Raw genomic sequence first — 20801 nt, forward strand, 5'->3', positions numbered from 1 at the left:
GATGGCATTTGAATTACTGTTTGAATAACCGTAAAAGAGACGTATATCCAAGAATTCTAAATATTGTTTGAATAACGAAAAAATTCTCACGAAAAATAAAACAAACAACGTGAGAGGAAAAAAAAATACCAGTTCGATCAGACGTAGAAAATAGCCGCGTCTGAACAGGGCGTGGACACCAAGCGCAAATAAACTCTATACCCGTACAATATGTTGAAAATGTTTTACAAGTATATGAGTTTTAAGTCAAATGAAGATTATGAAATTAAGCATGAGAGCTAAAATTTTACGGAAAGATATTAAATATTCAATTTAACAAATTTATCATTGAATAACGTAGAGGTTGGAACAAGAGTTTTGACATTTTTTCAGAAACTTTACATTCGTATAAATGAATGCAAATGATATTATACACAATTGGTTTTGAAGAGTTGATTGAATCGAGAAAAACTCTAATTGTTCAAATAAATATAACTAACCTGCAAATTCACAAATGACTAGAGAATAATTTTGATACACATATTCAATGAAATTTGTTCGAGCGAAAATATATTGAAAAAAATATTGAATTCGATACCTAATTACTGTTATAATTTTTCGTGTATTTTTTTAATTCATTTGTCTCAGTAACTCTTGATCGTTGTTTAAACAACGATATGAATTATTAGCATATAGTGATGGTAATATAGCGGGATCGTAACGGTTATCGTAAATACAAGTATTCCTTGCACACTGAATTTAGCTCGCAGATGATAATCAAATGTCTCACGGTAATTCGAAGGTTAAAGAAATAAAATCAAAAGAAAAAATGTACCGCACGAGATTACCTGAAACTTTCCAAAAACGATAAGACTCAAGTTCATTAAAAAGAGGCTGCGCTTGGCTGATGTTTACAGTCGGCAAAGAAGAGCGTATTTGGCCAATTGCAATAACCGACGATCGCCGTATTTTGTTACTCGTGGAGCGAATCAGTCAGTAATAGAATCAGGGGGAGAAAAGCGCGAGACGGAAATTGGCACCTGCGGCAACCGCCGCGTGGATCCAAGTATAAACTGAACAGAGCGACGAGGCAATAACAAGAACAGCTGATTTCTGTCACCTCATTTCTGGCGCATATAGACATAGTAGGGTGTCAGACACAGTTGTACGCGCGTAAACGCAAACGAAATCGAGCGTCTCTCGTGCCACTCGAAGCGGCGGTCGTATGAATAATTCTATTGATGTGGAAAAAAAAAGTAGAGAGCGACTCTCTACGTCATCGCGTCGTCTCTGGTCACTGGACAATTATTGCGTTAACAGTGTGATCGTTACAATATCAATGCTCAATTTCATGGTACAGTATGTCTCGAGGCGGATTCTCGGAATTGAACGCTGTTCCTATTATAGATGGAATATTAATACACGGTTGCTTATTTCTATACTCGCGAATTGCGACATCATCGATCTCTCACATCTTCTTGCTTCCAGCAGCTGGTATCGCTCTTTCACGAGTACATATATATATATATAATAATGCTACACATACTTGATCGTATCGACTCAATCTTATCAATGGTATTGCCAACGAGCCGTATTTTATTTATTTGCTTTTTATCAACGACATTTTCTAACGTCAGCTAGTCCAGATATGTGCATGCATGGAAAACAACCTTCGGCATTCTTTACGCGTTTCTAACCACCACTTTTTTCTACTATTTCCTTCTCTCTCATTCGATTAATCTGACCTTTGTCGAATTTGCTGTTTCATTGACCACTCTTCGATTTCAAAAATTGTGTTCTCAGACTGGAATAAATTTTTTAAAACATCTATCCTAAGAAACTTTGAGACATATTAAGCTGCCCAATGTAAAAAACGTATGTAATTTGAAAATCTCCGGAAAATAAAGCCTCTTCATGAGTTCTTAGTTTTCATTCCAAAGACTTATAAGACTCTAGAAATGTACGCACGGCGTGTAATGGACATCTATTCACGCATCTATTGTTCGGCTGAATTTTTGCTTCATTCGACATTTCAGTGGTACTACGCGCAATATTTCGAAACCAGCGTGATTAGAAAATCATGAAAGAAATTAACGGTCGAAGAAGATAATGGATATGTTAATCAATTCGGGCATAATCGATTGTTTCGCATGATGATCTCCAGCCCGTGAAGTTCGTGAATTAACACGCCGCACACTTCTAACTCAAAAGGAAATAACTTGAAAAATTTAATTCTACAAAATAAAAAAGAGAATAGTGAGAAGAATCCGCTAAATTGGACTCGATCGTTCGTTTTGCTCTGGCCTCGAGCCGTCAAATCGAAGGTTCCGTACAGTGTTCTCGTTTGAGCAGAATTTATAATTCTAATGACGTTGTTTTCTATTTTTAATTTTGTTATTTAGGATCGCTGTAAAATGTGTTCTAATAAGATGTATTATTCCGTGAGGAAAAACTGGAATAAAAATAGACCCTCATCATCACTATAAAATGGGAAAACAAAGAGAAATATAAATGAAATGAACTGCGTATAAAATGCGATTACCGCGATACGTACTGTATGCACAAAAGGCATTTCACACTTCCAACACGGCACAGACGTCGGATCCAAAAAAATATCATTGAAATCTTGAATAAATTTTAGAGTGTTTGACTTCATTGACTTCACATGTACAAACTTTTTAGAACCGGTTATTGACCGATAACGATTAAATATTTCTGTGAAATTCGAGTTTTTAGTGGCGGAAGTATCAGTTTTGGAGCATTTTGAGTAAATTAATTTCACATATACGCAAACATTTCGGATTTCTCCCGAAAATGGACATGATGTGTAAATTAAGGAGAGTCCAAGTAATTTGAAAGAAAAGTTTTCGAATATCGGCAGTTTTTAATTCTATAAATAAACACCGAGGTTATCTTAATAATCAAATTCAAGGGGTGAATTGAAGGAGCTGTAACATTCCGCAAACAATCCAGAAGTCTTCAAATCTGTTTTCAGAGATAAACGCAATGAAATCAATCCGTATTTGTTATTTTTACCCAATATTCAAGAGATTAACAACTGAGGATTATTTATAAATATTGTCAACCCAGCTAATTGTGGCAAGAAATTGTTCTTTGACTCGAAAATAATCTTTGAGACGTATTTTGACTGACACAGAAGTTTCGAGAAGTAATCTTGCTGTAGGTATTGGAGCTTAGATAAGACATTATGTCTTGAGGACGTCTTAAAGTCGTTAAAGTCGTCTTAGCTTTTCGGATTGCGAACTGAAAAGTCTTGTTCACAAAAAGATGGGACTAAGGATGGCTGCAAAACGTGTTAATAATATTACACTTCCACAGGCATTTCTTCGGATTTTCACACCGCCTGAATTTTAGAAGGTTCTAGGACAAGGAAAACTTGAGTGAATCGAAACCATAGACGTAAAATTACACAAACCTGGATACCCAAGAAAGTGCTATAGGTATATGAAAGTCTTATTAGGAACCTGACGCTTTTGTTGGGCGTCTTTCTGAATTTCAGTACGTCTGCATTCTGGGAAGTTTGGACGTGGAAAACGTGAGAGAATCCAAACGACAGACGCCGAATCAAAACTTTGCTATAAATAAACGAGACACGGTGTGTGAAAACGCATTACAACCGCACGCTTGATGCGTGATCGAAACGAAAAACGGACACGGAGGTTCCTCGAGGTACCCCGAGGTGACGGAGGCTGGTCAATGGGCTCGACTTTGAGTGCATCTCTGTTCGATCCGAAGGTGGGGTCACGACTCTCATCGGTACGTTCGCGGCGGCGTGACGCTCGGGGTGCGCCATGACGTATCGACCGTACGCCACGCGGGGTGACGTCACGATCACGGCCTCAGTCAGGCCGCGAACACGTGAACAGCACGCCGGTGATCATGCGGTGACCAACTGGGAGCCGAGCGGTAATTGGCCGTTGGAGACGAGCCCCTCCTCGGGATTGGCCGATCGACCGCACGCTGCATGATCGGGCGCACACACCCGACAACAACACGTCCTGGGCTGCTGCTGCTGCTGGCTGGCTGATGCCCGACGACGTGAGAAAGTCTCATTACACATCGGGACGTTCGGTAGCGAGGCGGGATTTACATTTTCCGCTCCTTGCTGCACTTCGTCATTTTTTACAAATATTACGAGAAAAACTCTCTGTATTTGATATTTGGTCGTTGTTACTGTTCGTCGAATGTCAATTACACAACGTACTTAACACAGAGAAAGACCAAACCGAAAGGACCAAGAACTTTTGAACACAATTCAACCCGTATATGTACATGTACACGAGTTACACTGTACGTTGCGCTGATTGTTGTTCGAACGACAATTTTTGAAAAATAAACAGAAAAGAATTACCAGAGAAGAGTGAGGCGAAATATATAAAGTAACATGGAAATCGTACAGACTCCTCTTTCGCCCCCAGCGTCACCAAGGCTCAGGCCAACGCACGTAAGTTTTACTTGATCCTAAAACCTGAAAAAGCTTGTCAATTACAAAACCGAATTTCCATACTCCCGATACTTCGCGTGTTGTGATATAACAATATCAAATTATGCGCTTTTCGTTGTATTTTGAAAATATTCTAACGTTTCTTTTGTTTCCGTTCTTCTTTTTCAACAGGTAGAACCGATGCAATTGTCCTTCAGCGTAGCTACGCTCCTCGGTGATAAACTATCCGCAGAAGGGTGTTGCAACAGCGCTAACAACGCCGTCAAGAGCAACAGCAACAACAACAACAACAACAACAACAACAACAACAACAATGGAAACGGCATTATAAAAGCAAACTTGAACTACAGGACAGCTTCGACGCATCCTGACCTACCGCCAACACCGCAGCCATCCGATGGTGAGGATGATGAACCACCGAACAAACGACGATGTGTCGAGAAATGCGAGCTTGCCAAGGTGATTATCTTATCTGGTTTAGTGTTTATTGTATATGTATTTATATGCATCATGCTGAGGTCTACGTGTCGATTTAAGCCGCATTTTACTGCGACTTATTATCGCGATCCTTTCCCGTAATGCGGATTTCGATATTCACTCCATGAACAATACCGGGCGAATCGAGGTCGATGCAATCCAGAGCAGCGAAAGACGTAACAGCTGTCCAAACACGTTTGCGTTGGATGGTTGTATGCGGATGAAAACGCACAAAGAAATCCGGTACATGTAATAAGTGAAAAAAAATGCGTAGCGCTACCGCGTGAAAACAAAGGTTTTTTCAAAATAAAACCTAACACTGAAACCTGACTTATGCGCCGAAAATAACCGATCGAGTAACATATATTGGACTCTAACCAACGTGATTTTCTCTTGTTTGGACGCCTTATAGTCGTTGCTCAAACTGTTGAGACGTCTCTTCACCGTAAATATCCAAATTCGCACAGCGAATCATGGACAACTTCACATTTAAATCTATTAATCTGAACATATCCTCGAGACGTATTCACAATTGATTATTACTGAGACGATCCAAATTGGATACATGCGATAGAGCTATTTGAAAGAAAAAATAGGTTATCTTTTCAGCACAATGTTCATACGGGCCAATTCTGAAACAAAATTTCGTACAAGAACGTTATCAGATTCGGTGCAAGTCTCTAGTTGTAGGACATATTTCGCAGTTTATGACGTCTTGATAAGACGCATTCTCATACCTCGCGACGCCATTGACATCGGAACATTAAATCTTGAAAAGTAGCCTTGAACAATTTCTGGAAGATCTTCAAGATTTTTATAACGAACGACGTCTTTTAGATCAAGCTAGCTTCAAAACTAGCATATTTTATATTGATATGGAATTCAGTTGACCGACTATACAATATTCGAAAACATTCTTCCAATAGTATTGCCCTTTGCTTTAGATAAAATCGAAGATTCCTGGAACCTGAAGGCGTATCCATATATTGATTTTAATACATCATAGTGAAACAATTTCCAGGATATTTATGTCGTAATAGTAGGCGCGACAAATCGTTACACAACACACTGATTATAACAATTCGACCAAAGTGCACAACTGCAACTATATTTAGCCGAATCGATAAAAATCCGCGATACATTATACATACAATATCGCAACAGCTAGCTAACCCATCTCTAATCAAACCGTGACTTACGAATTGGGTTACAGTTACTTTTGGAAGGAGAAACACCGCCACCGAGTCCGGAGCCGCCTCGAGCCTCGGTGATAATGCGAGCGAACCGTGACGGCACATGCACCCCGGCGACGCTGTCGGATCTAATCTGCAGACCCGGAAGTTCAGCCGGAGCGCGGGAAGAGCGTCCGGCCGCAGCGGTGCCGCCGCGTCGGCCATCGCCTGATCCGCAGACGGAGAACGTGCTGAAGAGCCTAAAGTTCAAAATGGGAACTCGAAAAGAGGAGATATTCGTGAACAGCAAGAACACGGACCGTGACACCAGCGCCACTCAACCGAAGCTTCAACTCTTGGCGCCAAAACCCGCCCCCGTCGCAATGGTTACAGGAATCGTCGGCTCCCCGCTGGTTCTTCCCCGAGCTCCGCTTTTCCTGGTTACAGCTTCGGCTGCTGCACCGTCGGTGGCGTCACCGTCGACGACTCCGTCAGTAACCGCATCGGCCGCTCGACGCCGCGTTTGGGAGTGCGAGTACCCGGGATGCGGCAAGAACTACTTCAAGTCATCCCACCTGAAGGCCCATACCCGGACGCACACCGGCGAACGGCCCTTTCCTTGCCCACACGAGGACTGCGGAAGGCGGTTTTCCAGGAGCGACGAACTGTCCAGACACAAACGGACGCACACCGGCGAGAAAAAGTTCGTCTGTCCTGTTTGCCAGCGCCGGTTCATGCGCAGCGACCACCTCGCGAAGCACGTCAAACGGCACTCTCGAGACCGAGTTCAACCCCAGCCACAGCCTCTCAGGCTCAGCCTGCTGCCCGTTATTGCGCCCCGAGTTCAAAATCAACAGAATCCACTGCCTCCTAGATTGGCAGCGTGATCAACGCTCGCTTGATCATGATTCAACGTGTGACTGTGATTTTTACGTATAGTATAATAATACGATATTTTTAACAGATATAAAAAAGAGAGGGTGTGAATGTATGTCTGTGTGTGATAACGTGGATGTTTGAAAGAATGAGAAAAGGAGAATATTTATTTTTCATTGATATCGGTCGCCGTATGTGTGTTTTTCTCTATAATGCGTATAATTGATTTTGTAAAAATGTAACAGTGTTTTGTTATGTCGTAAAATATTCGTTTTTTTTTATTTATTTATTTTTTTTTTTTGCATGCTGGGTACTCGGGGCGCTTTATATTGTAAAGTATGTACATAATTATTATAGATTATATGATACATATTGTGTGTGCATGATAGAAAAGAAAAGAACCACACATTGTATATTACGAGCTTACCGAATTAAGCTTCTGTCAACACAAGACTTATTACGGATAATGAAAAAAAAACAAAATACAAAAAAAAAATTTGTACATGAAAACTATAATATATTATACAAATCTATATCTACGTGCAATAAGACTAATTAAATAAGACTTGCATACTTTCGTACATCATTATTATTATCATAAAGATATCTATATATATCTATATGATATATCAAATAAATACCTTAAGATATTTACTCGATTTTGCTTGTTTACTTATTTATTTACGAACCTCGCCACCTTGCCGCGTCTCAATCTGATCATCTTTCGTTAGATTAGATAAAAACATCGCCTCTATGTGCATTGTGTCTGTGTACCAACATCGCGAGCTGGGGCATCATTTTATCGAAGCGAAGATAAAAAATGCTAAAATTAGGATACTATCCATCGAGTTGTTGTTATTGATACGTGCTATTGGAACTCATCCTACGCCCACTTCTCCGCTAACCTCACCTACGTCTAATAAGCTGAGGTCCCTGACACTTCGCTAAAAATTCCATCAAAAACACTTGTCTGGCCGTGAAATCGACGCTGACATTCTATCCATGGACAAACTCCAACTATGACGATTATACTCTCGGATTGCTGTTACAGCGGGTAACTTGATGGAAGGAAGTTGAACACGAGTGGTATCTTTTTTTTTTATCCAGGAAACCTGCTGTGAGTTTCCAGACAAAAGTATCCGTTTAAATTATGTACCTACAAACGACTTCTTTGAGATGTTTTGGAATAAAGTAATATATGCGTTATTGACGTCTTCGAAAACAATTCTTAATACGTATTTTTTAAAACGTTACGTCTTTGTTATATTAGACATCCTTACACCATCTTTTGGCTCCTGCCTCATTTGAAAATGCTTATCAAAAGTTCACAAACGGTGAATTGATGAACTTTAGCAGATTTATATTTATTAATATTATCTTCGTCATCCCTTCGACGACTTTTGCTTTTAATGGTATTTGGAAACCCGGTTAAAAGAAAGGAAAAATTGCATCTCTAAGACATGTTGAATGTCTTAAGGGTGACGTTTGCGTCGAATTAATGCATCAGCAAAAAATGTCCAAAGAACATCTGAACATGCCATTTTTCTTGGCTACTGTAGTGGATCTGGAAAGAGTCTGAATCGATGGAATGTGAAAAGACTATTAGTTTTCCACGCTGGTAAAGAAAAAACCATAAAGCGTGGGCACTATTTCCTATCGAGATAATTATCATAATCATCATCGTTGTCGTCGGATATGTGTAAATTATAATAATTGTGCGAACATAAACCCGGTCGATCAGCTTTTCGCTCGTCTCGTGAAACTGTGCGGCATCTTGCATCAGCCGTAGAGGAGGCACAACCTCTTTTTTGCAGTAAATTATTACCGCGCATGAGATGTCTGTGACAGGATGGCAATGAATCGAATTACAACATTAATTGATCGAGTTGATTTCTGTTTCCAATATTCATAGATTGCTTTATAAATACGTTCACACATGCCATAGATTCCGCTCGCAAGTGCGTACAATTATAACGGCGTGTAGGTGGATAAAAAATATGTGTGGAAAAATTTAACTGTGAATAAATGGATGTATGAATATATTTGCCGCATGGAGCAATATGGGTATAAGGTATAACGTTCATTGGTAATGACCCAGAGTCATCGGAAAATTACTATTGTGATTAGACTTTCGGAAGCAAATACTAGAGTTATTTCAGTCAACTCATTTCGTCTTTTCGAATTATGTCGCCTGCAGGTGTGCACATGTACTTATATAGGTATATTGGATTCATTTGAGTTAATTCATTTGAATAAATATCGTAGCTATATCGTTCGCTCCATAACAAGATCGCTGTAACCATAATAATAATACACGTATTATGGAGGTACGAAGTTTTGAAAGAATCCGGTTTTCACGAACTTTACATTTTGCGAGTGACATCTAACGAATGACGGCTTTTCTAAATAGAGTTTGTTGCTAATCATCAACAGAAGTCTATCGCTGTCACAAAATCGCTGTAACTTGTAATCAAACCGCTAAAAGAAAATATTAGAACAAGCAGACTTATTTACTTAATTCGAATTAACTACAGTTGATCCTAACAAAATATTGCAATTCCAGGGAAGTTCGAAAAAAAAAATTCGCTGCACTTTCTTATCACGACTCTTCAACGTTTGCTATATTTAGATCGATTTTTACCGACGAATCTTTAATTCATTCAAATCCATTTGCCGGTGAAAAAAAATGAATTTCCAATGAAAAAGACCATACGGACCAAACGGAAAATTGCAATCTGTTTAATTGTAACAATGGATTAAGTAAGATGGTGAATATAAGTAAACGCAAAAGTAATTATGTACATCAAGATTCGCAACAGCAAAGCTCTGGCAGAGAAACTCAAATCTCATCTGAATTGAACAAAGTGTAATTAAATCTCATCATTGTGATCGCACGATGAGAGTAAATTACAGCCTGTGACTTGTTTTTTTAAATTCTCTTTTTACCAGCAACAACAGTTGTACGGAAAACTAACAGATATAAATAAATACACCTGTCGATCAAAGGCTACGAACAACGCCTGAAGAATGCTATAAAATTCAGTACCGTATGACTAGTTGCAGGCCACACGGCGCAACTGGAATTTCATACAAGTATCACGTGATAAGGATGATACGTTTAACGTTTCTATTCAATGTTGAAATATCAGGAAGCACGAGTATCTTGCGCTTTCGCAGGTGTTCGTAGACCTTTTTATTTTTAATGCGAGTCAGAACACATTCATACACCCACTGAGTGTTGATGTTTTTGATGCAGCAGAACAAGCTTTTATACTAACTTGTTAATTAAATGGTAGTTTGTAATCGCTTTTTCCAAGGCTGTTTTGTCTGCTACTTGGCATTGCTGTTTCAACGAAGTCACGGTTTTTTTTAGTGCCTTTAACTTTAAAGGGCACAATGGTATTTTCATGGATTCATAATTTTAGGAAATCACAATGTGTGACGAACGGTTATATAATGTCTTCATTGAATCGTACCTTGGTTTGAAGAAGCTCACTTTTACGACGAAGTTTATTACACTTCACTCACAGATTCTGTTTCATGTTTCTCAGCAAATGGATCTTACCTTCTGTTCTCATCCTCCTTTTCGCATTTGTCTGATATTTATTGCACGGGGAGCAGAAGAGTTTTTGACGACCAACTGAATTTTTCATCACATAACCAAGGCAAGCCTTACCACTGAAATGAAAATGACATATTATAACATATCGCTTTGTAAAAAATTCATTTCCTTGTGCTTACATTTGTTGTGAATCGTGTTTGACTCTCTTGCATGGTATAATACGGGAAACTTCTAGATACGTTGGTGGGAAAAATTGTTGGAACAGCAGTAGGAGTCAGAAGCAGTACTTTCCTCGGCATTTTGGATACTATTCCACCGGATTGGTATATTATACGTTCTCGCTCAATATGTTCTTCTTTGAAATGTAAAACGCAAACTCGGTCATTTTTACCGAAATCAACTACGCCTTTCAGTCTTAATATTTCTTGCCAATCTTTCAACTGTTTTTCCTGCATACATAAAAATAATGGCAAATTATGAGTTTATTGTAAATCGGGCTGTAATTAAATGAACAATATGGTATATATATAATAATATACAAGAATAGATATATTTATAATATACCCACAGAGAGAGCTCTAAACATTGGGTGATTATTATTCCTATCCCAATATCGTGTACTGCAACCTGGTAACTGACACAGCATGTTGCTAAAATTATTCGAAAGATGCTTGTTATTATTATTCTCACTTTATCAATCGTCAAATTTTTGGCCATTTGAATTTTCACATACAAATTATGTCATATTTGCACTCACCACTTTTAAATGATTTTCGGCACGTCAGTTTTATTGTATTATATAGCTCAGTTTTATTATTTATTATACGGTTCAGTCTCGGAAGCGTTAACGGAACGATTATAACATAGCCTCACTCGCCTCACTTCACTAAAATTTAAAATTGTTTACGTCCGTAAAAGAGAGTCTTTCACTCGCACTCTCTGTGAGAAAAAAAGGGACACGGCTATACTGCGAACAGCGCATACGCAAGCATGTAGCTATTCCGTTCTACGGACTTGGCCATTTTCATTTAATAAAATGAGCCAACATTTACATGCGGTGTTCGGTTTCCTTAGTATTACCTGGTATTACTGCGTGGGTTAGATATTGAGAATTGATTCATTTCCGATAGAACCGGAAGTTCAAATTAAACATATATGGCATTTTTCAGGCCTGTCTTTTGATGCTTTTGATCGTAAAATCCTGTTTCAGATGTTTTCATCGAGTCATTTCCGAGATCATCGCAGGAGTTTGTCGGATAAACCGCAGACCGACTTTTCTCTAAAAACCTGTCTTCCGGATTCTAGTGGTTTGAAAACGTCAAGATCTGTTGAAATTAGAAAAAGTGATTTTTGACAAAAGCCAATGCTTTTCTGATATCACCAAAATTCATGAAAAGTAATAGTTTTACCTCATAAACATCATCGAATTTTACATGCAAAAGTATACCTGTACGTACCTTTTATCTTAAAATATATCTATAACTGTTAAGTTGTTGGGAATGATTCGAGGACTTGTGATAGTTTTTGGCGAAAATCAGCGAGGTAAATTGATAAAAACATTTTATATTAATAATAATTTATAAACTGTTTTATTACCATTAATCATCAAAAAATATATCATGTATATACTAGCTGTATACTGCGGATAATTCTCTCCCGCTTTTTGTATCGCAGGTACAACGTGTGATCGTCGGGATTGCCGCATCGCAAATCCTCAGAACTATAGCCTGCGTATTTCGTAGATGAGACCCTATTTGAAAATTGTATACCAGCAAATCTGAGCTGTTTGTTTACTGTTTATAAACGGATCTTGAATCGATTGATTTAGGAAAAAATATTTTGTCTCCTTCTCTTTTTCTTCGTCATCGTCTACAATTGTTTACGTCTGGTGAAATTTTTTCGACGGATCGGCCGCCATGTCACGCAACGTCTGCGCTGGTGTAAATGCGATGCCGTAATCGTTCTGGAATTCGGTCATTTTTGCGACTAGCTTGTTCGCTCCGTAATAATCAACCCATCGGAAAGGACCGCCGGTAAATGGCGGAAATCCGAGGCCGAAAACTGCGCCGATGTCGCCTTCCAACTGAAAGAAAAATAAGAATCAATGAAAATCATTTCAACGGCGAGAGACGAATTCTTCACTTCACTCTGAATTATGCTCTTTTAACAATTTTATTTCAATATTTTTCCAGCAATCTTACACTTTGCATCCTGTTTTCATCCCTACCTTGCCAATCCGATTTCCTGCCCTGTCAATACCCCACAGCAGGTGCCAAAATAAAACCAGTCTGTCTCACGAAGCTTTTCTCTCCCGATACACACAGTTAGGTTCAATTCACCTTTCATTTTCTCAAAATCAAAACTCGCTTTGTACCCACCAAACTAAAGATTCACTCCCTATCATTGTCTTCCAATCATTTATAATTTGCTACTCACCGGATTCGCTAGGATATTTTCTTCCAGACAGAGAACAGCCTCGTTTACAAAGCGGGACACCATTCTGAGTTGACGATCTTCGTCGGCGATGCTGCCTTTTGGTTCCAGCGAGTACTTCTTCAATATTTCCAACGCTTCGACGTTCACATCCTTATTCTTGGAGCCTTTTTCGTACACGAATATACCTTTGCCAGATTTTCGACCTGTGAACAAGAGAATGGAAAGTCGAGTACAAAAGCGAACATATCGTGGTAAAATTATGAGAATTTAAAAATCTGATATATATTTTCATACAGCTGGTTTTGCTTACCAAGGAATCCTGCCTTTACCATGTCACCCATAATATTTACATTTCCACCATCGAACCTCTCGCCGAGAGCTTTTCGGAGGTCTACGCTAATGTGAGAACCAACGTCAATTCCGACCTCGTCAGCTAGCGTCGCTCCTCCAACTGGAAATCCAAACGTCTTTGTCAGTTTGTCGAGTTCGATAGGATCGACGCCTTCCTGAATAACAAAACAAGATGCATAATTAGAGATGTCGTTTATTTAGCAAATTCAATAAACCTAAATAAAGGATGAAACACAGACTTTAGAAAATGAAATCGACAAAGAAAAAGTGTAGAAGCTCACCTGAAGCAATCTAATAGCCTCAGAAAGCATGGCGCTGAGTATTCTGGTTGTATAAAAACCAGGGCCATCTCCAACAGTGATGACAACTTTTCCCTGTTTTAGGCCAAGATCCACAGCAGTCTTTATCGTCTCTTGGGAAGTTCCTTTGTGAGTAATGATCTCTAGTAACTGCATCTTGTCAACTGGAGAGAAGTAGTGCATACCTATGAGCTAGAAAAATTGAGATCGTTAGCGACTTTAAACCGGCGAGGTGGAAAAATCTTTTTCGCGTTTTTTTTATCTAGTTTACGTTTTGTTTCACTGCACCTTGTCTGGTCTTCCACTTCCTGCTGCGATCTTTCCTATCGGGATAGCTGATGTATTTGTTGCCACAATGCAGTGCTCTGGGGTGTTAGCCTCTATTTCTTTGATCACTTTGTGTTTGATCGCTAGGTTTTCAAATACAGCTTCGATGACGACGTCAGCCTTCTTGAACTTATCGTAGTCCAATGTTGCGTTGAGTTTCGATAAATAAATGTCCTTTTGAACACTGGAAATGGCAAAAACACTTAGAAAGAAGAAAGAAAAGCCAGAGGAAGTTGTCACTCAGTATCCACGTACATGAATTTGATTTGATTAGGAAAAGAACAGGTAAAATCGGTAAAATCGGAAATTAAACGGCTCGTAATTGAGCTTCGCATACCTTGAGTATCGTTTCCTCTTAACGGCGGTCTCGAATCCAGCTTGAATTTGGCCTATGCCTCTGTACAGACCAGGATTATTCGTGTCCTTCAAAATAACGTTGTATCCCTTATCGATAGTGACTTGGACAATGCCGGCGCCCATCAAACCAGCTCCCACTACAGCGACGGTCCTGAATATGTGATGAAAGCGATCAATTGTATAGAAAAATTGGTCTGAAATTGGAGATTCATGCTCGTGGATGTAATTTTGAGTGAAAAAGTAATAAGACTAACTTGACTGCGCTTTTGGGTGTGCCAAATCTATTCTTCTTGCAGGCTGTCTGTCCAAAGAAAAGACTGACGAGACCCCTCGATTCTGGAGTTACACCGAGCTGTCCGAAGGCTCGAGCCTCTGCCTCGTAGCCGGCTGCAGAGCCTTTGTCAAGTCCAGTGCGTACGACATCGAGGATTTTTAGAGGGGCTGGGTAGAGGCCACCGGACATTTTCATCACCTGGCTTCTCGCCTTTTTGAACACTTGATCTTTCACGAAATCGTATGTGAACAATTTGTTCATGACCTTTTGAATAAGGGACTTTGGACTGCGGTTTATTTTCAACTGTCCATTTGCTATGTCTCTTGCAGCCCGTATCGCCGTTTCCTGTAGGTATCTTGCCGTGCTGTTGAAGATGGCGAAATGTGAGAAACCATCGCGAATTTTCCCCTTATAAAGAAGTTTGATAATAAGCAAGATTTACTTTTCTTCTGGTGTAGCGACTCCTGGTCCAAGCGGGTCAACTAACAGATCGACAATTCCAAGTTTCTTTGCCTTATCAGCTTTGACTGTTTTCCCAGTGAGTTGTAAATCGAGGGCATCGGGTAGAGAGATCAGTCTTGGTAATCTTTGGGTGCCACCACCGCCAGGTAAAAGACCCAGCATAACTTCAGGCAGTCCCAAACCAGTCTTTTTGTCTTTTACAGCAATACGATAATGACAAGCTAGAGCAACCTGGGAAAATAAATATTTTAAAGTTAGATGATATATATGCGATATTTTCAATAACCAACTATTTTCTATCTCATATTCAACTTTATATTTACTTATTTATTTGACAGGACGAGCCCAATATTCAAACATAAAATATCAATCAAGAAGTAGTACGGGTACATTATTCATATCTAAGTAAACACTTGGAAGACGCTTCAGTCTTTCCCAAACTAGTACTAAAAAGGTCCAACCATTGGAAGTTTCTATTGCACAATTTACTCAACCGTATTGTTGGAGCATGAAGCTAGAGGTCACTGCTGAGCAAAAACTCAGCAAAATATGCCATGTTTTTTCTTAGAAGTCTACCCAGTAGATTAAGTTAAATTCGCTCAATAAATCCACACAGTCTATGACATTTGTCAGAATTGTGTACGCAAAAATGATGTCGCTCCTGCTTTTAGCGGATTCGAGACTAGGAATATTTAAAAGTTCAGTTATAAAAAGGTGATCATACAAAGTAACTGATATAGGTTTACCTACTCTTAGTATAAAAGCCACATAGCTAAGGAAGATATCATTCACTCTTTCCAGATTAGTAATTTGGTATTTTATGTATAGGACTCCATATAACAAAGCCATAACAAAGAGTAAAGAAAACAAAGCTGTAGTACAAGGTTCAAACGAGTTTTGGCGACTGAAATTTTCTGTAAATCTTTTCAACAAATTGGTCTGCAGCGCGGCAATCTTGATAACATTTGCAAGATGAGCACCATTTAAAGAATAGACAGCCGGTGGCAGTTCAGTTACACCAAAACGTGTACTAAATCATTGATTGATGTTACATCTCAGATCATTAAGTCTGTACTACTGGAAGAGCGAGCTACGATCACTTTATAGCAAATCCGTATCAGCTTGATTCCTTACAACACTAAATCTTCATATCGTCAGCAAACAACAGAAATTTACAATGCCTAAGACAAAACATAATATCGTTTATAAAAACAAGAAATAGCAAGGGACTCAAATGTGAACCTTGCCCAATCCCAGAAAGAACAGATATAGCTTCAGAAACAAAACTTTTAATCCTAACTTACTCCACTCAGGAACCCGTATTGTTCCGGGATAATAAATATATTGATTATTGCCATACCTCCAAGCCACCACCCAGGCAAGAACCTTGAATAGCGGCGACGACTGGCTTCTGGCTTGATTCGATCAGAGCTAGGATTCTCTGGCCATCTTTGGAGACATTGTAGATACTTTGCTCGTCCTTCAAATTCTGCAGCATCGTTATATCTGCCCCAGCAATGAAACATCCTGGCTTCCCAGATATCAGGACTGCAGAATTTACCGATGCGTTTGACTCTATGTCTTTCAGCAGCAATTCAACCTCCTCCATTATCTCTTTGTTCAAGGAATTCACCTGCGTAACAAATTACAATGAGTAATCTCTGAAAGAAAATGATTTACGAAGAGTAATTATTTCTAAGTGGAGTACAGTTGACCTTTTTCTTCTGTTTCTTTTCTCTTGCGCAGTGAAACATATTTCAAACACTTTTCAGCTTGAATGAAAATGTTCAAGATGAAATTGAAGACTTTGATCTGATGCTTCTGATTGCAAAACAGAATATTATTCCTATTCAATTTATTTCATGTATGAAAGTGATAATGATGATGTGTTATTGCATCACACAGACAAAAAGCTTGAAGAGATTATGTGAAAATAATTGTATTTCAGAGTAAAAATTCCACCTTGACACCAGGGGAGTCGATTGTAACGACGGCAACACCTTGAACGACTTTGCATTTTGTGTGTTTTCGTTCTACAGCTGCCGAGAAACACCTCAGGGGCTGGTAAAGTGCTGGAAATGAAATCGGAGTAAAAAAAAATTATATTAGACTTTGTGGTACAATATATGGAAAAAGTAATGATTTGATATCTTATTCATTAATAGAATTTGTATAATCCATGTATCAAGAGACGCATAGATTACTCTATATTTTCAGACACGAAATCAGATGTGGATTAACTTCATTTGTGTCGATTAAGAATGTATCATATGTACAATCTGGACAAAAAGTAGCGAATCTTAAAGAGAAGTGATAAATAACAGAGGCTCAACATTTTTTAATTTAAGTAAATTCATTTGAATCCAAACAATTTATACTAACGAAATTCGAGTTAATAACTTTAGATACATTAGTTTTAGTTCATAATTGTCTCATTAATAACCATGTTAAAACATGATAGAAAAATTTTATTTTAGTTGATTTGTAAAGTAACTATTACAAAAAAAAAGAAAAAAATGAGAATTTTTTTTGTTTAAATTTAGGATTGTCTATGTTATCTCTTTTAACGAAAAACTGGGACATTTCTGAACGAGCAATAGGCGTTTGGAGAAAAAATAAACAATGACTACTCCGAATGTTCAACTTTGATCAACATCAGTTTCACTTAGGGAACCCCGAGTTGATCATGTTCAGTATATGATTAGTATTTTGACCGGACTGTACGCCTACAGACGCAACCTTAAATCAACTCGTAATCATCAAGACCGAGAGCCTGATCAAAGGTTAATTCGACAAGAATGAACCGGATTACATGAATCGCAAGATCTTAAAACCGATGTCAATTTGAGGATATCAAGCAAGGATTTACATGCGAACGTATTTATTGTTGAAAGTACTAAAATAAGTAGGAAAAGCAACGCCCGAGCGATACTCACCTGTGCGGTGAACAAGGCTGGTGAATCTTCTGCCTGAGAGCCGGGTGAGCGCGCCGAGTAATCTGCAACTCGCCATGTTGACTATTCAGCTGTTTCGATTGTCGGGATTGGAGTCGATGGATTCGGCCAGCGACCCGAGGGTGCGAATTGGTGTTAAAAAACAGAACGACGATGAGAATAAATGACTAAAACAAAGGCGCTGCTCCGGATCTAGCGACTAACCATGCCCTATTTACACATCGGCTTCGGTCTAAGGCCGCGACTGATCGCGACGCCCCGCCCGTCGGAACTTTAACCCCAAGCGTGGTGCTCGATGGGTGAAATAGACTCAAGCGTTGACTAGTGTTTAATCGCGATTCGTTGATCGCTGTTACAAGCTGCAACTGAAATTTCATTTTCAGCATTTTCATTTCAATACTCTAGTATAATCTATATATAATCGCACCATGGAGCATATTCTATCGGAGGGAGCTACCCATCCCATCGACCTCGCGAAAAAATGTAGCGAAGTCATGAGAGAAAGAGATATATATTAGGGTTATTTCGTCTCTCTCGCTCTGCATTTGATTGGCTGAGACGAAATATATCGGACAATCAGATGTAGTGCGAGAGAGACAGGTTATATCCAACGAAGATCGAGTCTGATTGAAGCGTACGGCTTATGAGCCCCTTGAAGCAAAGCTTCCCGCGAATTGTAAATCCGTATGATGGCTCTCACCCGGAGCCAACACACCGATACTGTACGCTCAGTATAGAGTGCTGTACAGATCTTAGATAGATTACAACACGTTCTATATCTAGGAATTTTACGACCAACGGTCTTGGATGAGCACCGTTTGCATCGCCGGCAGCCCGTCGTAGACTCTTTTTTGTTTTCTGCTCGGCCTTAAGCGCGGCTGGTAGCGCAAACAGTGCTCATCCAACACCATGGGTCGTAAAATGCCTAAGAATATCGACAGTGGACGTGTCAGAATCTGCTAAAGCTCTTTACGTAAGCCGCACAAGCAAAGGCGCCACTAGCGACATCTAGATGTGGGGAGATAGCTCGTCTGAGTACCCCAACAGTTCTTGCTTCAAATAGCATTATCTTACAAATAGCCTCAGTCCGTACGCTTCTATGTGACTCGATCCTCGTTGTTGTAACCAACTACTCCCTATCTTACTTCTCCGCTACACTTTCTGTACACGCCACGGTCTTACATACAGGTCTGGAAACTCTGGTTGTGGGGGCTGAACGCTTAAGAAATAGCATTTAATTCCCGATAGGGCGGCTAGAGGCGGGGCGGTAGAGTAAGATTGTTTAGGAAAGAGATAGAAACCACTGATCTCGATCAGTGGAGAGAAACAGATCTATAGTCTCTGTCTAACCGTATTATCGGTTCAAATGAGTTTGAATAATGATTTTGATGCAACAACCCAGTAGGTTAAAGCATAGTTGATAGAATTTAGAGGTTGTGTTTGCGAACATTACGTTACGACAGTGCGAACTAGCGGCAGCGTAGAAAAACAAAAAATGCAGCGTAAGCGTATTTCCCCCACTACGCAAATTTCGATGAGTCTCAAGGCCTGTATGTGAGACCATGGTACACGCGAAACTACCTCCAATAGCATATGCTCTAAGAAGTTCTATGATTTTTTGTAACACCTGTAACAGGAAGTTCGACTCGAGAAAATTGAAAACGTGATAGTCTAATCTGATCGTAGGCGTGCTGCTGCAACACAGCCGACGCGATCGTAGTCACGACTTATCAGGTCCGATGGCCCTAGTTTAACTTTGAAAACTGTATCGTAATGAACATTACCTGTTTTCAAAATTACCTAACGCTTTTTGAAGTGTAGGGGATCAGGCGCTTCACGCATACTTCGGTTCGCGAAGTCAAACTTCCCATGCAGTTGTTACAAAAAAAAAAAAATCATGTTTTTATGGGCAAAACAACGAAATTGATGCTTCACACCTCCATCTTTGGAGAGCAGCTTCATCCCCTTAAAGCGATTTATGGCCGATAAAAAAAAGTACGTGTCGCTTAGTTTTCAATGCATTGCAACACATCCAACCTAGATCAAAATCAAAGAGATCTGATTGGGATACTTATCTTCTAAAAATCTGTCCATTTGAAAACTTGGTAAACTGTTCAGTGTTGCTATCAGGACTTGAAAGTATCTACATTTTTGGTTCTACCTGGAACTGAGTGGGCATATCATACGAAAATTATGAAAAATTGTAGCGATATGAATAATTTTGTCAATGAGTAATGTTATGTCGACCGGCCAGACAATCCATGCTAATTACTATTGCATTGACAGCGTCGTGTATTAACTGGGTTTAATCAGTGATAAAAACCGATAAGTCACTTCACATTGATAATTGGACAGATAGCGCATCTCCCTATTGACCAATGCTTTCGTCAGATTTCATGATACGTTCAGATAAAACCCTAATACTACGATCTGAACGTTTGACGATGACCGTCGCAACGTTCGACTGCGTGGCTTCTCGCGTGCTTGCCAAGCGCGAATGACGTCGATGCGTTTATTCCGTTTCCGAATTGCCGTTTCTCACCACGTCCATGAATATTCATTCGAATTCCATCATGTGTCAGATCTGTAACTGTGGCGAGTATTGATCGTCAGAAGTGTAAAAATTAGTCTAATTATATTTGTATGCACAGTTGAATGTTGGAAATAAATATTTGCATATTTCATTTAACTCGTCAAAAAATCCATATTATTTCACTTACTTCCACTTATCTAGTGGATTTCGAAAATATTGATAATATCTACCAATAATCTATCATTCTTCCACACTTTTGAAACCAGATATTAGGAGC

General features: G+C 39.3%; 2 protein-coding genes and 1 long non-coding RNA gene across 4 annotated transcripts; 1 reads left to right on the forward strand and 2 right to left on the reverse strand.

The window, feature by feature from the left end:
- The first annotated feature begins 4010 nt into the window (after positions 1-4010).
- LOC124218602 (Krueppel-like factor 10) lies at positions 4011-7623 on the forward strand. The gene is made up of 3 exons (XM_046625206.2): positions 4011-4444; positions 4616-4903; positions 6135-7623. The coding sequence occupies exons 1-3, from the start codon at positions 4385-4387 to the stop codon at positions 6978-6980; spliced, it is 1194 nt and encodes a 397-aa protein (XP_046481162.1). The 5' UTR covers positions 4011-4384; the 3' UTR covers positions 6981-7623.
- Positions 7277-11898, reverse strand: LOC124218603 (uncharacterized). 2 transcript variants are annotated; one of them, XR_006883120.2, is made up of 4 exons: positions 11289-11898; positions 11100-11181; positions 10711-10980; positions 7277-10647 (listed from the first exon to the last, which is right to left on the reverse strand). It is a non-coding gene; the product is annotated as an uncharacterized lncRNA (long non-coding RNA). The 2 variants fall into 2 exon arrangements; XR_006883119.2 differs by having other exon boundaries at positions 11100-11897.
- Positions 11899-12090: 192 nt separating this feature from the next.
- Positions 12091-18276, reverse strand: Mtpalpha (monolysocardiolipin acyltransferase Mtpalpha). The gene is made up of 11 exons (XM_046625205.2): positions 17974-18276; positions 17000-17109; positions 16398-16670; positions 15018-15268; positions 14556-14939; positions 14282-14452; positions 13906-14128; positions 13600-13809; positions 13278-13473; positions 12968-13170; positions 12091-12614 (listed from the first exon to the last, which is right to left on the reverse strand). Exons 1-11 carry the CDS (start codon positions 18047-18049, stop codon positions 12411-12413), a joined length of 2301 nt encoding a protein of 766 aa, XP_046481161.1. The 5' UTR covers positions 18050-18276; the 3' UTR covers positions 12091-12410.
- Between the last annotated feature and the right edge of the window lie 2525 nt (positions 18277-20801).

This window comes from Neodiprion pinetum, chromosome 5 (genome assembly GCF_021155775.2).
Source record: "Neodiprion pinetum isolate iyNeoPine1 chromosome 5, iyNeoPine1.2, whole genome shotgun sequence".
Lineage (NCBI taxonomy): Eukaryota > Metazoa > Arthropoda > Insecta > Hymenoptera > Diprionidae > Neodiprion > Neodiprion pinetum.

Bases quoted from the DNA above. Each gene is read 5' to 3' on its own strand.
- LOC124218602 (XM_046625206.2), top strand. From the start codon at position 4,385: ATGGAAATCGTACAGACTCCTCTTTCGCCCCCAGCGTCACCAAGGCTC. The intron at 4,445-4,615 runs GTAAGTTTTACT...CTTTTTCAACAG, and splicing joins CAAGGCTCAGGCCAACGCAC to GTAGAACCGATGCAATTGTC. The intron at 4,904-6,134 runs GTGATTATCTTA...ATTGGGTTACAG, and splicing joins AGAAATGCGAGCTTGCCAAG to TTACTTTTGGAAGGAGAAAC.
- Mtpalpha (XM_046625205.2), bottom strand. From the start codon at position 18,049: ATGGCGAGTTGCAGATTACTCGGCGCGCTCACCCGGCTCTCAGGCAGA. The intron at 16,671-16,999 runs GTGGAATTTTTA...TTTGTTACGCAG, and splicing joins TCGACTCCCCTGGTGTCAAG to GTGAATTCCTTGAACAAAGA. The intron at 13,171-13,277 runs GTAAGCAAAACC...TCTTGTTCACAG, and splicing joins GGTAAAGGCAGGATTCCTTG to GTCGAAAATCTGGCAAAGGT.